The sequence below is a fragment of the Poeciliopsis prolifica genome, unplaced genomic scaffold (assembly GCF_027474105.1).
Source record: "Poeciliopsis prolifica strain line A6 unplaced genomic scaffold, Auburn_PproV2 SCAFFOLD011, whole genome shotgun sequence".
Taxonomy (NCBI): domain Eukaryota; kingdom Metazoa; phylum Chordata; class Actinopteri; order Cyprinodontiformes; family Poeciliidae; genus Poeciliopsis; species Poeciliopsis prolifica.
Genome location: NW_026562386.1, coordinates 8992430 through 9007452, shown reverse-complemented (window position 1 = coordinate 9007452; position 15023 = coordinate 8992430). Strand labels below are relative to the sequence as shown.

Genomic DNA, 15023 nt, shown 5'->3' with positions numbered 1-15023 from the left:
CGTCCACTTGAAGAAAAAAAGCATTCCAGCAGCATGATGCTGCCTCCTTATGTTTCCCAGTGGAGACTTTGTGAGATGTTGTGTTGTTCAGGGTGTTTTCTATGCTGGCCAAAAAAAGAAACTTTGGTCTCAACCGACCCAGTCAACTTCTACAAGTTTGCTGTGTTCTCCACATGGTTTGAGGGAAAAATGTAAACTAAACTTCATGCAGCTTTTAGTCAACAATACATTTCTTCTTGTCATATTTCTATTCAGCTGTTTACTGTGTGACTTCTGAAGGCACTTGGTTGTGGTATCAGATTGACTTGTGGTATCAGATTGAAGGGGTTGGACAAAAATGCATACCAAAAATGTTCATTTCTAGTTTATCACTTCATGCATTGTTTTATTTTCATCACATGATATTCCAGTAAAATGCATTGATGATTGTTGTTTTAAAGTCATAAAATGAGGAAAAATCCAACAGTATTGCAAAGCGATGGAGCCAAATTAGCGGCTTGTCTTAAAGCAGAGTCGTTCCCATTTCATACAGGTTTTTTTCCTGTATGAAAATAAAGAAACCAAAATTTAGTATTGATTCAGTTCCTAAGAGATCTTTTTTCTTTCCTTATTGATGCTGAACTGAGTCACATCCATTAAGAGGCATAAAGCAGAATGGCAAAGAACAAACCTTGCTCTCACAGTAACGCTGTTGACAACATGAGCCACACAGTCGTGTCGCCTCACATTGACTTTCAGATCACAACCAAAAAAAGCCTTACTGTGAAAAAAGATGTTTCAGCCATCAGTGGAAACTCTGCTGTGATTATGATGCATCAGTTTTCCAGCCCAAGCAGAAGGCAGCGTGGGAGTATTTTTTATTTATTTATTATTTTTTTTACAATATCTCTCACATTGTAATGCTGAGAAGAGCCAGATGTTGGTCCATTTATGCCTTTTTCTGCAGATTCAAAAAACTCTTTGAATGGATTCCTGGTCAGGAAAAGAAAACTCAGATGACTGAAGGACATCCTTGCAGACCACACAAACTGAGCCTTCTCATAGTTTGACAGGGAAGAACCTCGATGTTTATAAGAAGAACAGCTTTACATGTTTGCTCATGCTTTACAACTGATGTTTCACTTTTTTGGATAACACAAAACCACACATATCTGCAGATATTTTACAGGGAGCCTCAGGAACATGTGGTCAGCTGATGTCCCAAGAGGTCCTATTGAACTCAACAGGCTTCTAACGCTGCCGAGTCTTGAGCTCTGCCCACATACTTAACTTATTCTTTATATAACCCCTCTAGTCGTGGGAAAAATGAAGCTGCGCTTGACACAGAGGCTTTTTTTTTTAACGTTCTCCAGAGTTTTTCTGTCACTCTTGTCGATAGCACATTGAGATGGCCCAGAGTCAGGCGTGGTTTTGTGATTTCAGAGCTTAGATTCTCACCCCAAGAGAAAATGTTCCCTGAACATACCTAGAAGGAGAAGACACCTGGTTTCATGGTTACACTAAACCTAAAGAGATAAACAACAGTGGCTGTAGGTTCTCAAAGCCGTATTATATAAGATGATAGAGAACCATGAACCTACTTCCAGCACTGTGTCTCAGTGAAATGAAAGTCCTCTGGGTTCAGGATCAATTTGCCACTTCATCTGGAGTTCAAGTAAATTTATTGCTATTTTACCTGATCCTACTTCCATTTTGCACCACCAACAAATGAATTTTCAAGAAGTATGGGGATAAATACTTGTAAAAATGATTAAATTTGATGTATAACTTATGAATATATTATTTTCTGAACTTTCCCTATGTTTTGCATTTTCATCCTTTTTGTGACCACTGACTATCATAACATGACAGATTCTGACCACTAATCAAAATAACATAACTCTTAACAACCTTCTATTGGTAAATTTTATTTGTTGGATTGAAGTAATTATATTTTCTAAATGCTGCGGTATTTAACTTTTATAAAATATCTTTTTTTTTTGTTTTGTTTTACATATTTGCTAAAACTATCACTATGTTTGTATCAGCATAATCTGAGACAGATAATCTCGGATGCCTTTTCCCAGTGGTCCTGCTGTCAACTATGCACAGGTCTCAGAAACAACCAATCGGAACCAGAAGGAGAGCTATCACTCTATCAATCATGCTTGTGTACATGCTACTCCCCCTCTGCTCTCTGCTAGACGTCAGCTGGTTCATCACAACAGAGCGTGCAATGAATCCTCAAGCTAGTTAGCGTAGCCGCTGATGACGATGAATGAAAAGTTTTTCTGGAATGGTAAGTTGTTTCTCTGCCATCACTACCTAATTTTGTAAATTCAGATTTATCTGAAACTCTGACCTGAACATAAAACTGTGAATGTAAACTGCCAAAAGTGCAGCTGAGGCACAACAAAACCTCAAATAGGCAGACAGATGGATGTGCAGGAAATAAAAGTGCCTGAAAACTAAGCCCAAGAAAGCATGAAGTAGGTTGAGAAGCTGACTAGATATCCACACACACTGCACAACAAACATGCCAGGAACGCATGTGGAACGTTATCCATGCTTTCAGGCTGTAATTTGACTCCACTGGCCTTTTTTTGTTTCCTCATGCTGACTTACTTCCTGCTCGTTAAATTCAACCGCAGTCACCACTCAGACTCTGTGGCTACAGGTACAAACAGCAACACTTCCTCTTCTTGCTGATGTGCACTAAAAACTCATTCAGGACGTGTGGTTAGGGTATCCTTGGACTAACTCGGTTTCTTTCTGTATCTTATTTCAGAGCTGGAGATAGAAAAGCACAAGTTCGACTTGAAGAAATGTAGCGTTGCCTGGCAACAGCAGTGAAAACCCGGCGGTGTCTGGGGGTCTGGGAATCTTTTTTAACTTTGTGTTTGTCCTCATGCACGCTCTGTAATTGTACCCAGCAGAAGGCTTAAAGAGACCGAGACGATGCAAAAATACACGTTGAAGGATGCTGATGTCGTCCATCTCAGCTAATAATTTGTTCTTTTGTACATGAGCATATTTTCTCATGGTTTCGACTTGGGGTCATATGTTTTGGTGAGAGATTCACAGGAAGTTTGGCATGTGTCTTCAAACCATTTTACTTTAATGATGTTTAGATGAAGTGCCAATGAAGAGAGGATTGTGATCCAGATGCTGTTTGTTTTTTCTCCCTAAATGGATGCTGTGGAGTCTGGGGACCTGCGAGGAGGAGGAAATCACCACAAACGAAATGAACTCTGCACTTTTGTTCCAACAAATGGTGATTTCTGGGAGGCTGACTTGCTCCCAGGAAATAAACCAGGCTCTCTGGTGACATCTAGTGACGGCCTATTTTCTGACGCACTTTTGGCTCATTTACTCATGCTGTAGGTAAATACTGAGCAACTCACTGAGCAATAGCCTTGAGAGTGCAACTGAAGATCAGATAAAGGATATTTTATTTCAAAAACACAAATTCCTGCGGCAGTAGAGACAATGAGACAATGACTCATTCTGCCTGCAGCAACATCTGACTACGTTTGTATCACAGCACAGGCAGAACTGTAGACAGTCACAATATTCATAATGGGAGCACAAACACAGAGAGCTTCAGCTCGGCTGCGTGGGCGTGACCAGCTGCCTCAGCGAGACTCTAGTCCACGCAGACCCTGAACTGATCTTAAGGGTAATCATGTTCAAAGGAAAGATTCAAACTTAGGCAAAATTTTTCTTGAGGAAGTTGATGAGTCCGTTGGTGGATGAGTCGTGGGAGTGGACCTCGGCGGTGTCCTTGAGTTCTGGCTCAATCTTCTTTGCAAGCTGCTTACCGAGTTCGACTCTGTCAGTGGAATAACGAATGAGAAGAAAGGAATTCACTAAGTGTGTTGATGCGTTTTTCAGATCTACTCTTTTGTTTTGTGTACATCCTGAAAGCTGAGCAGTACAGTGCAGCAAATTACTACTATGCAGAGAGTAGTGCATCTTCTCCTCTTGTTGCTTTCTTTTATTTTTGCAGATAACTCTAATGGAAATGAAAATGCAAGCATGCCCATCACAATGTAGCAGTTCTTCTGCTCCAAACACGGCAGATACAGAGGTAAAAGACAGATTTATTTTTAGCATTATTATCATTATATCTCAAGGTCTCCAGGCCCTGTACTTGCAATTGTAATATTTAAAGCTTTAATTAAAACTTCAGCAATAGTATCTGAGCAGAGGAATTAAGCAGGAATGGCATTTCTAAATAACATGTGATGCTGCAGATTGTAAAATCCAATGGAGTGATCGATGCAGCAGTTTAACAAATGTGTTCAAAGATAAGAAAAAATACAACAAATCATAAAATTTTAATGTGTAGTTATTACATTACACTTTTCTATATAAAGTAATGAAACATTCATGAATGATTAATTGTATTTATTTAGCTTTGTGTATTTCCTACATCAGGTTTCTTTTACTTTGCCTTGAATATTAAACCTCCTTTTCCTGGTCCCTGTTTTACTCAGTTGAAAGGGACAGATGTTCCTGCTTTCGTCTGTTGAAATGCTTCCAAAATCGTTGACAATTTATTTGATTAAGAAAATTATTCTCTGAAATATCAGGCATAAAGCCAGCAGTGCAGCAGGTGATTTCATCTATTTTTATTCCTGCACTAGACATACCTCCACCTTTTAGCAGAAGGTCCTTATCCTGCATAATGTGTATAAAGCAAAAAAGGTCTTTAACATGCAATTTGCTCTGGATGTAATTTGCATAAATACATAGAATTATGGGCAAACAAAATTACTTAAATGCATATAATACGGCTCATGTATATGTGTGCAAACTGCACCACTCTAATCTGCCTTTAATGAAAGTTTTAGTATTGAAAAAACATACTGGCTAAGGATCAAGAACATTTAATACCTGCCAGCAGCTTTGTGAGTTTTTCCTGTTTGACTGTGGGAAGAAAAATCAACTTACCCCCACTGGTCAAAGCTGTTGATCTCCCACATTACACCCTGGACAAAGATCTTGTGCTCATACATGGCTGAAACACAACACAAAATAAATAATGTAGGTTGATCAAGAAATAAATGTATTTGTCTGCTCATTTCTAACTGGGGATTTTTTGGTAGAGCAGTTGATAATAGAACATAATATGCTTTCTTAATTTGGCGGTCTAGTTTCACACTAACTGTTACCATGCAACGGCATGCTGTGTCCTGACTGAACCTCCTCAGGATATTGCAGCAGCTTGGTACCATGGCAGTTGTTGCTTTTGCATGTCTGTCAACCATCTTTGCATTAGAGTTGAGAACTTTTACAAAAATTGAGAAAAAATGTAATGTTTATTTTGTTTTGTTTTTTGTTCTTCTCCTATGAAGATTTTCCCTCAGAGACAAATTACAACACAAAGCTTCTGTGGATTTTATTGCTGAATGAGAAGCACCAACATAAATGTTGAAAAATATCCTTTTGAATTTTTCTTTTTTTATTCACCCAGCTTCAGATGAGTTCATGGATAAGAGTCTCAGATTATTAAAGACAGGAAGGTATTAATCATAAAATAATAAAAATAAAATCCATTTGTGAAAAAAGACACATAGAATATGACATAAATAATCACACAATCGTTCAACTATTTTTATATGAAAAAAATTTTTCTATCAGTAAATCTCACCTATTAGTGCTCCTAGTGTATAGGGTGTAAGTTTCTTGAAGATGATGGAGTTGGTTGGTCGGTTTCCTTGGAAAACCTGTATTGATCACAGGGAATAATTTATGATTAACTTAATCTATTTCCTTCTTTTTACATCAACGCTGCTGGGTGATGCTGATTGACAGCCTCTTGGGGGTACTGTTTCCTAAGTTCTCCTGGTTTCACGCACTGTTATGTGGTCAGTTACTTGAAAGTCCAGGTAGTAAAGCATTTTGTATCAATATCAACATCTTCTTCCTAAATAAAAGGAGCCGCTTTCTCCATTTAACTTACCTTGTGAGGTAAAATTTTCTCCAAAGCCTCTCCGCTCAGGCCGCTTGCCTCCAGCTCCTTCCTGGCCTCCTCTGTGGTCTTACCCTTCATCAATGCTTCTGTCTGCGCCAGAAAGTTGGCCAACAAAATCTAAAGACACATCAACATCTATTTTAATTTTTCTCACAATTTATCATGAGATCCTCATGAATCATTGCAGATGCTTAGTATTCTTCAGTACTTCTCAGTACTCTGTAACAGAAGCAATCTCTTTCATCAAAGTTCCTGGAAGAACTTTTATGAAGTTCTATATGCATAAATGTCTGCATAAAAACTATACAAACAGCGCCAAAACTGAAACCTGAACAGAATACTTAAAAGAGCATTGGCATGGTTTGCATAAATGAATTGCTGCTTTGAACAGCTTCTGTGGTACCTTGTGATGCAGGTTGTCTCTGATGGGATGCTGAGTCTGAGCTGGGATCAGGAAGTCAGCTGGGACCATTCGTGTTCCTACAATGCAGCATGCTACAGTTAAGCAATATTAATATTTTCCCATTAAATAAAAGCTTGTTGGAATGCCCCAACTCTTTGTCAAGGACCTGTTTCAGAGTTTCACTTTGTTATATTCCACTTAATTAATATGTTTTCGTTTATATTTGTTTGTATTCCAAGGAAAAACTGTCTCATTTTCATGTAAATTACAATGAATTGATTTGATTTTATCCTAGCCTAATTGCTGTCAAGCATGTACCTGTGCAGGTAGAATAAAATCTGCACACTTATCTAATCAGATTGAGTATGTGTGAATGATGTAGCTGTTTTTACCTTGGTGGATGAGCTGGTAGAAGGCATGCTGTCCATTTGTTCCCGGCTCCCCCCACACTATCGGTCCTGTGTGATAATTGACTCGTGCTCCATGGTTGGTGATGTACTTTCCATTTGATTCCATGTCTCCCTGAATATTACACACTCATTTTTAAGACTGGCACATGCTTCAAAATGTTCTTGATAATTGTAGGCTTTGATATAGAAACTGCTTGTGCTGCTTGACCTGTAATGCCAAGGTTTGACAGGCTGTTTGGATGTTGTTTACATTAGACTTGTGGTTTCTTTGTATTTTTTGTCCTTTTCATATTTGACAACTATATATGATTAATCCTTTTCAGAGTGTATTGTAATCTTTGTTTTTTTTTTATCAAAGCAAATTATTTGCCTTTAATGTTGCATTTGGTTTGTTGTAGGTGCACCAGTCAATCTAATCAGCACATTATAATCAGCATATTTTGAGTTAATCAGCTCTGACAGTCAATCTGCACTTAAAACATAAAAGAAAAATTCAATTTTTGCTTTTCTAGTTGTTACATGCTGAAGGCTGTCACCATTTTAGGCTTTAAATATATCAAACTTTAGGGACCCTTGTTTCATTTGATTATTTTATTTTGGATTCAAAACTGCTGCCTCTATCATACAATTTTATTTCCTGGTTGTTCTTTTTTGTTAGTCTTTGGCATTGGCCATAAAAACTATGCATTTCTCTTTTTTGTTCATATCTTGTTTATGTATCTTACGTACTTATGTATGTATGCATCCACCATTTATGACAAATTAAAGAAGGAAAAACAATCCTCTACTCAATTTTGAGTTGAATTTGAGAGAATCTCAAACTTTCCTTTCACAAAATCAACAAAAAGCAATGCTTATTAGCAAGAAGGTGTTATCATGAGTTGGCAATTATTAGTTATTTTTCTGGATTTATTTGCTATTTTTAGTTTGTCTACCTTTTGATTTATATGCCCCTAAAATATACAGATGGAAATTCACCAGTGATTACATCTGTTGCAGTTCAACTTCTCTTTTGATGTTCCTTTTCACAGTCCAGAATAAACAGATTAAATTTAAAAGAAACATTAACAATTGTCTTTGATATATCCAAGAGACAGACCTGTTGGAAGTATGCAGTGAAACGGTGCATATACTGGTCGTAGGGCAACATAGTGTGTGTCTCAGCGTGGAAGAAGTTGATGTACCAGATGCCCAGTAAAGCCAGTAAAACGGGGGCGTTTTTATCCAGAGGAGCAGAACGGAAGTGTTTGTCCTGCAGCAAAGAGAAAGAAAAGCTATGTTACATTTTTTGCTCAGAAGCCCCCCTTCATAAGAACCCCTAAAAATAGTTATTCTATGTTTGAAAGGTGACAGGCTCATTATGGTGTACCTACCATCCAGTGGGCTCCTGACAAAAGTTTCTCAAAATTGTCAAAGCCTGATGAGAAAATGTAACAGAGAAGTTGGATGAATGAGAAAAATTCCTGCACATCAGCTGAATCTAGTCTGAGCAGAATGTGAAGCACAGGCGCAGTCTGGCCGACAGTGTTGGTTAATCCAGCACTGCAGCTGTGCTAAATTATTTATGCTGAGATCAGAAAAAATCCTATTATACGTCTGTGCAGATGTTTGTGTGTCCGGCAGAGTGAACCTAAAACGCTGTATCAACAGGCACCAGCAACTATACCTGTATTTGATGTTGAGTTTTGTAATTATTTAGAACGTACCAATATGCAAAGCAATGGCCATTCCAATAGCAGACCACAAGGAGAAGCGACCTCCGACCCACTAGAAGAAAGAAAAAATAAATGAATGTAATCTCTTTCTGAGCTCTTTCAGAAGCCATGTTTGAAAACATATTTCATCACAATGAAATAGAATATAATGAAAATTTTAATATTTCATTCATTTCATTAAAAAGAGAAACTCATCTGGACTCAATAAACACAAAGTGATGTATCTCAAATTCTTTTTCTTTTATGAAGACTGTTTCACAGCTAGTGAAGTTATATCAATCGTTATGAAAGAATTGAGGCATAATAAAAATAGGAATAATAAAATAATTTTAACGTAGAAATGGTGAAACCGATTTGACTGTTCACAGAGTGCAGTGTCCAAGTATTTTTTTCTTAAAGCTGAGTGAAAAGAAAAAGTGTGGAAGGAAAAGTTGTGCAGGAAACAGGAAAAAACAAAGTTGATGCGAAGGCCTGTAGGAGATTCATAAGGTGCTGACTGTAGCTGAGGGCCTTAAGATCATGGTTTGCTCAGTTCTTTTCAAATGAAAATGTTGCATTGCCTTTTGGGAATGAAGATCCAACTCTATCGCTGGTGGAGAGGCACAGAATGCAAAGTACATTCTTGCTGCTTGACATCCTTTTCCGATACATTTTTCTCGTTCCACTCAACTTTTCATGTTTGTGCTTGCATAAAGGAATCCTCAGATAATTTTTCAAACAATGAGCTTTTGTGGCTTACTCTCCTTGAGGTGAATGTCATTGACAGTCTATTGGAGAAATTATAAAATTGTAACCATAGAATCATTTTGTATTAAAATATTGTTTTATTGGTCTAATGTAATATTCTAACTTTCTAAGAAACATTTTTCTTTTGTTTTATATGGCTAAATTACTTGAAATAATACAAATATGCAATCTGTATGAGTTTCAATTTGTGCATTTAATTAACTAAACAAAATCAACTTTCAATGTTATGTTCATAAAGTTTCATATTTCACTCTCAGGTGAAAGACTTATTGCATATCAGCACATTTTGTCAGAATTTTAAAGGCCTCATTGAAGCTTCTTCCTTTCAAATACCAACAATGTAGCTCAAAGTAACTCAGCGACCTTTGATGTAACCTCTGCAAGAGGAAAGGTTACTACCAATAATAACTGAATCTAAAGAGAGAGGCTTCTGATTACCCAGCAGCTGCTCTCCAGAGTCTCTGTCCCACCTACTTCACAGGTCAAAAGTCTAGTTTATTTATAGCAGCCGCTCAAATCCCCCATCACAGTGTTGGGAAGATAAGGGGAGCTGCTGCACACAGCGAGGTGTTATAGAGCACTCACATCCCAGAATTCGAACATGTTCTCCGTGTCGATGCCGAAGTCCTTCACTTTGGGCTGAAGAAAAGAAAACAGAACAGTTCAGACCAGATTTCAAAATGTGGAACACTGACAAAGAAAAGAAAAACTTACAGCATTAGTGGAGAGAGCAACAAAGTGCTTGGCAACAGCACCTTTCTGTTGACACAAAGCAGATATCTGATTAAAGAGGATATCAATTGATTAACACTAAATTGCACATTGAAGGCATTTTTATCCTCACATCTTTGGCATGTTCAAGAAACCAGGCTTTGGCTGACTCAGCATTGGTGATAGTTTCTTGAGTGGTGAACGTCTGCAAAAAGAATGAGTGGCTTCTTATCAGTCAATCACGTACATGCTTTGAAGGTTTATTACTGTAAATGTAAGTCAGAAAGTCAGCAACACTTTATGATGTGAAAAGTTTGATGTTTCTCAGTTTCAGAGATCCTGACTCGAGGTGATCCAGGTACCTTGGATGCGATGATGAAGAGAGTTGTCTCAGCATTGAGCTGAGCCAAGGTTTTGGCAATGTGAGTCCCATCAATGTTGGACACAAACCACACTTGGGGACCCCCCTTGGAGTAAGGCTTCAGGGCTTCAGTCACCATCAGAGGTCCCTATGGTTCAAGCCAGAGTTTAGGAAACACAGTCAGATATTGGTGGTTCTTTGAAGAATCATAAATTTATATGAGTTTCAGCAACAGTTGAACAAAGATGTTTGACTTTGAATTGATTGATTTGACCAACACAATTTTGCACATAACTATAAAATGAAATAAGTACAAGGGGAGAAGCTATAAGAAGTCCTATTTTTATATTGCCACAAACCATACAGGGGACAGAAAAGGAAAAATGTGCTCTGCTTTGCTGGTCTACTAGCAAAATGCTATGTGTAGAGGAGGACTAACACAGCAACCCTGAACACATCCTGCCTGTTTGAAATATGGTGGTGGCAACATCATGTTGTGGACACACTTTCACCAGAAGAGCTGGTTCAAGTTACAAAAACCAAGAAATGTAGAGAAGAATGGCCCAGTCAAAGTCCAGATATAAATCAAATTGAGATTTTGAGGCAAGACTTGAAAACTGATGTTCACAAAGGTTCTCCATCCAGAACCTTTGTGACCTGGATCTCACCTGGATCCAGAACTGGATCCAGGTGAGACTGGATCCAGGTGGATGGAGGTGAGACTATCTTTATTGATAGTTTCCACTATAGACAAAAATAATGAAGACATGATATGTGAAAAGACTTGGAAATTTACTTTGATGGGCCAAGCACAAATGACCCATAAAGTCTTGAGATTTTTATTTTAATTTTTTTTAATTTTTTGCCCTTTCTTATTTTCTTCAGGACTAAGCACAACATTGTGTTGGTGTATCATGTAAAATTTACATAAACTACATGATAGTTTTTTTTGTAAGACTTGAATAACAAACTTTTAAACAATTTTATGCTAGCAATCAATCACGAAGTAAAAAGAAAATAATAAAATACTTCAAAAGTCTCACCCCATGCTTTAAATAATCTTTGTTCCCAACAGTCCAGAAATTGATCTTGATATAACTTAATGCAGGCCAGAGTCCTTAAAACATGTGAAATTGCCCTTGAATTTTCAAATAGAAACCTCGATATTACATATCAACTTCAGTGTCATCAGTTAGTTGCAACTGTGAACTAGAAATTGATTTGACATGCAAATGAGAAGTAGCAAAAACCTTTAAAACATAACAAAATATCCTTCTCTTTGCAACTGTTCATGTTCCTCCCTGTCGAAATGGCGCCCTGAGCAGTGATCCACATGACCAAAAGCAAAAACCACCACTGGCACACATAACCATTTTTGACACTTGTCTGATGTTATTCACTCACAAGGTCTGATCCTCCAATTCCGACATTTACAACGTCTGTGATGGCCTTTCCTGTGAAGCCCTTCCACTCCCCGCTGCGAACCCTCTGCAACAAATACATTCATTCAGTTAATTTTCACAGGTGGTTCAAAATCCACCTGTGAAAAAAATCTCTGAAAATTTCTACCCGACTTCTGGTTGCACTCACATGACAAAAGCCTTTCATCTTTTCCAGAACCTTGTTGACTTCAGGCATTACATCCTTACCATCAACCATGATTGGAGTGTTGGAACGGTTCCTCAGAGCTACATGAAGCACAGCGCGCCCCTGCAAGTGCAAGATCAATATGCAATGACTTATCATCTACCCTTTGCAGCTGGTTTTATCAAAGCTTTAAAGTTAAGAAATGCTTGTTACTGGTCATCAAGGTGCACCTCAGTGAAGTTGATCTTCTCTCCAGTAAACATCCTCTCTCTAGCAGCTTCAATCTCTCTTGACTTGGCCTAAAGAGAAAAATCGGTGACAGAAAATTAAATGTGCAACTGATGAGATTGTGGTTACATTTCAATTTCAAAATTGTTTCAAAATGTTCAAATGATTATCAGGAAAAGGAAAAAACAGACAGAATTCAAATTACCAGGTCAACCAACATTTTCATGACTTCTTCAGTGATGAGGTTCTTTGAGTAATCCAGAAGAATGTCTCCATCCTCAGTGTTGAGTGTGAGGCTGTGAGGATGCAGAGCAACAGCAACTTACAACTATTCAACATTCAATATTTTCATATTTTCTTCTTGATTTGGGCATCTGTGTTGCATCTGATTTTTTTTAAGGTGACAAAGATATAATAGAACATGAAGTGCAATAATTCTGTCTGAGTTTTATCAAATCAGACATACCTGAATTTACTGAATCTCTCTTTGTCAGCCTCAAACATGTGTCTCACATTGAGATTCAGGGCGTGGGCAGTGTACCAGTCCTGCAGCTTCTGAAAGTTGGGGTCCTGAGTGAGTCCCATGCTGTGCTGAGAAGGAAGGCTTGCTGTGCTTGGCTGTGAGCAGGTCAAGACGAAAGCTTTATGAAGATCACCCTCTCTAGATCCTCATTTGGCCCGCCCATATGAGACACGACACACCAGCTGCTCACAAGTTTAACGCTTCCACACTAAGTTAAAGGGCAGCAGTAGTCTGACAATGCAATGGCTAGAATGCATGTTTTTATTTCTTCTTTCAGGCTGCAAACCACAAAAACATGTTATTTACTGCATTTGATATGTTGGTTTCAAAGCTGAAAATTATTTTGTTTTATAAAAAAAAATACTGTTCATTTAATGAGACAAATAAAATAATTTCTTTCAGATCAGGTTCCATGCAAGGATTTTGACCATCTGTGTGATTAGTAATAATCTTTAAGTATAAAAATAATGTTTTTAAAACATATTTTTCATATTTTCCACCGTGTTAAGATCCAAATGAACAAGAAGCCATTAAACATGTGTAAAGAGCCCATTTACATTGATAGTTTTAAATATTGCAATAAAAAATAAATTACTTGACTCCGCCTTATAATTTATTTTTTGCAGTGCAGCTCCACATAGTTCTTAATGAATTTTAGTGAATTTCCTCCCAATACAAAGTCTGTATTTTCAGAGTTAATAACGATTAATTATTTGTTGTTAACTAATAGTAGATTTATTTTTACCTGTAAGGGTGTCATACTTCAAAAACAGTGGCAAGTTTTGAAGATACTCAGCATTTCTGGCTCATGGTCAGTCAGTTGACATGTTTCTGATTTTGCGCTGGTTTGCCACTAGGTGGCAGTGTATGTACTAATGCGTTAAAGCGTATATGCAAGAATGGCACCATCAGTCATACATATACAGGAAAATAGTTCGAGCGTTACTTTTTTTTCTTCCGTTAACCACCATACATAAAACCATTTGTTTTGGAAATATAGATCCCAGTCCAACCTTGACTGTCACAGTTTTGATTCTCTGAAATATTCAATCAGTACTTCAGTTGATGGGCAAGTTTAGTTTGTGCTCAAGTTACATTTATTTTATAGGAATTGCATAGACTACCAACAATTGTAACCCAATATATATATAAAAATTCCCTTCTCACCCACTGCGGGTGGTTCTTATCCTCTGAGCTCGGGTCCTCTACCAGAGGCCTGGGAGCTTGAGGGTTCTGCGCAGTATCTTGGCTGTGCCAAGGACTGCACATTTCTGGACTGAGATGTCTGATGTTGTTCTGGGATCTGTTGTAGCCATGCTCCAGTTTGGGGGTTACTGCCCCGAGGGCCCCGGTGACCACAAGCACCACTGTGGTCTTCACCTTCCAGGCCCTCTCCAGTTCCTCCTGATGTTGCAATCACTTGGTATTGCTACATCTACCACAACGGCTTTCCTCTGTTGTTTATCCACTACGACAATGTCTGGTTGGTTCGCCATTACCATTCTGTCTGTCTGGATCTGGAAGTCCCACAGGATCTTAGCTCTGGCGTTCTCCACCATCTTGGGGGTGTTCCACTTTGATCTCGGGGTTTCCAGTCCATATTCTACACAGATGTTTCTGCACTATGCCTGCCACTTGGTTATGTCGTTCCATGTACGCTTTCCCTGCCAGTATCTTGCACCCTGCTGTTATGTGCTGGACTGTCTCAGGGGCCTCCTTGCACAACCTACACCTTGGGTCTTGTCTGGTGTGGTAGATCTGTGTCTCTATTGCTCTGGTGTTTAGGGCCCTGTTCCTGGGCGGCCAGGATGAGGGCCTTACTATTACACAAATACACAAAAACATATAAACAAAACTCACGACAGAACAGAGATTTCAGTGTAAAAAAATGTTTTACATATAACCTGTTACCTAAATAAAATTTGGGGCTTTCACAGGACTACGTCAAGCTGAAACCTCTTTGACAGATCTGGAGTAAGGGAAAAGAGAATAAAGTTATTTCTTATTTAGTGTCTTAAAGGGTGTGTAAACTGGAGTAGGGAAATATGTTATTGTTATTATTATTATTGTGACTTTGTGACACGACACGGTTGCTTCTCATGCTAAACAGACGGGAGAACCCCTCAGAACCTCGGCGCACCCAGGTTCCTCTGCTCAAGCACAAAATACAGAGTGTGGTATCAATTTCTGAACAATAGAGGGCGACAAAAGTTTGATTCTTTCTTTATGGACCTTTTTTCCCAGGTACATTTAAAATACCTGGGTCCTCGCTTCAACCACCCTGGACCAAGGTGGTTGCATATTAATAAAATCACATGAATGGCATATTAAAAAGCCTGCAAAGTATTCGTAGTTTAAGGAAGTTAATTGGGGGGAAGT

General features: G+C 38.2%; 1 protein-coding gene across 1 annotated transcript; it reads right to left on the bottom strand.

The window, feature by feature from the left end:
• Window positions 1–3408: 3408 nt before the first annotated feature.
• Window positions 3409–12763, bottom strand: gpib (glucose-6-phosphate isomerase b). The gene is made up of 18 exons (XM_055036941.1): window positions 12588–12763; window positions 12327–12417; window positions 12124–12192; window positions 11897–12016; window positions 11711–11794; window positions 10308–10454; window positions 10079–10150; window positions 9949–9993; window positions 9820–9873; window positions 8479–8539; window positions 8146–8189; window positions 7872–8024; window positions 6755–6884; window positions 6363–6439; window positions 5948–6076; window positions 5636–5711; window positions 4936–5002; window positions 3409–3811 (listed from the first exon to the last, which is right to left on the bottom strand). The coding sequence occupies exons 1-18, from the start codon at window positions 12704–12706 to the stop codon at window positions 3688–3690; spliced, it is 1662 nt and encodes a 553-aa protein (XP_054892916.1). The 5' UTR covers window positions 12707–12763; the 3' UTR covers window positions 3409–3687.
• Between the last annotated feature and the right edge of the window lie 2260 nt (window positions 12764–15023).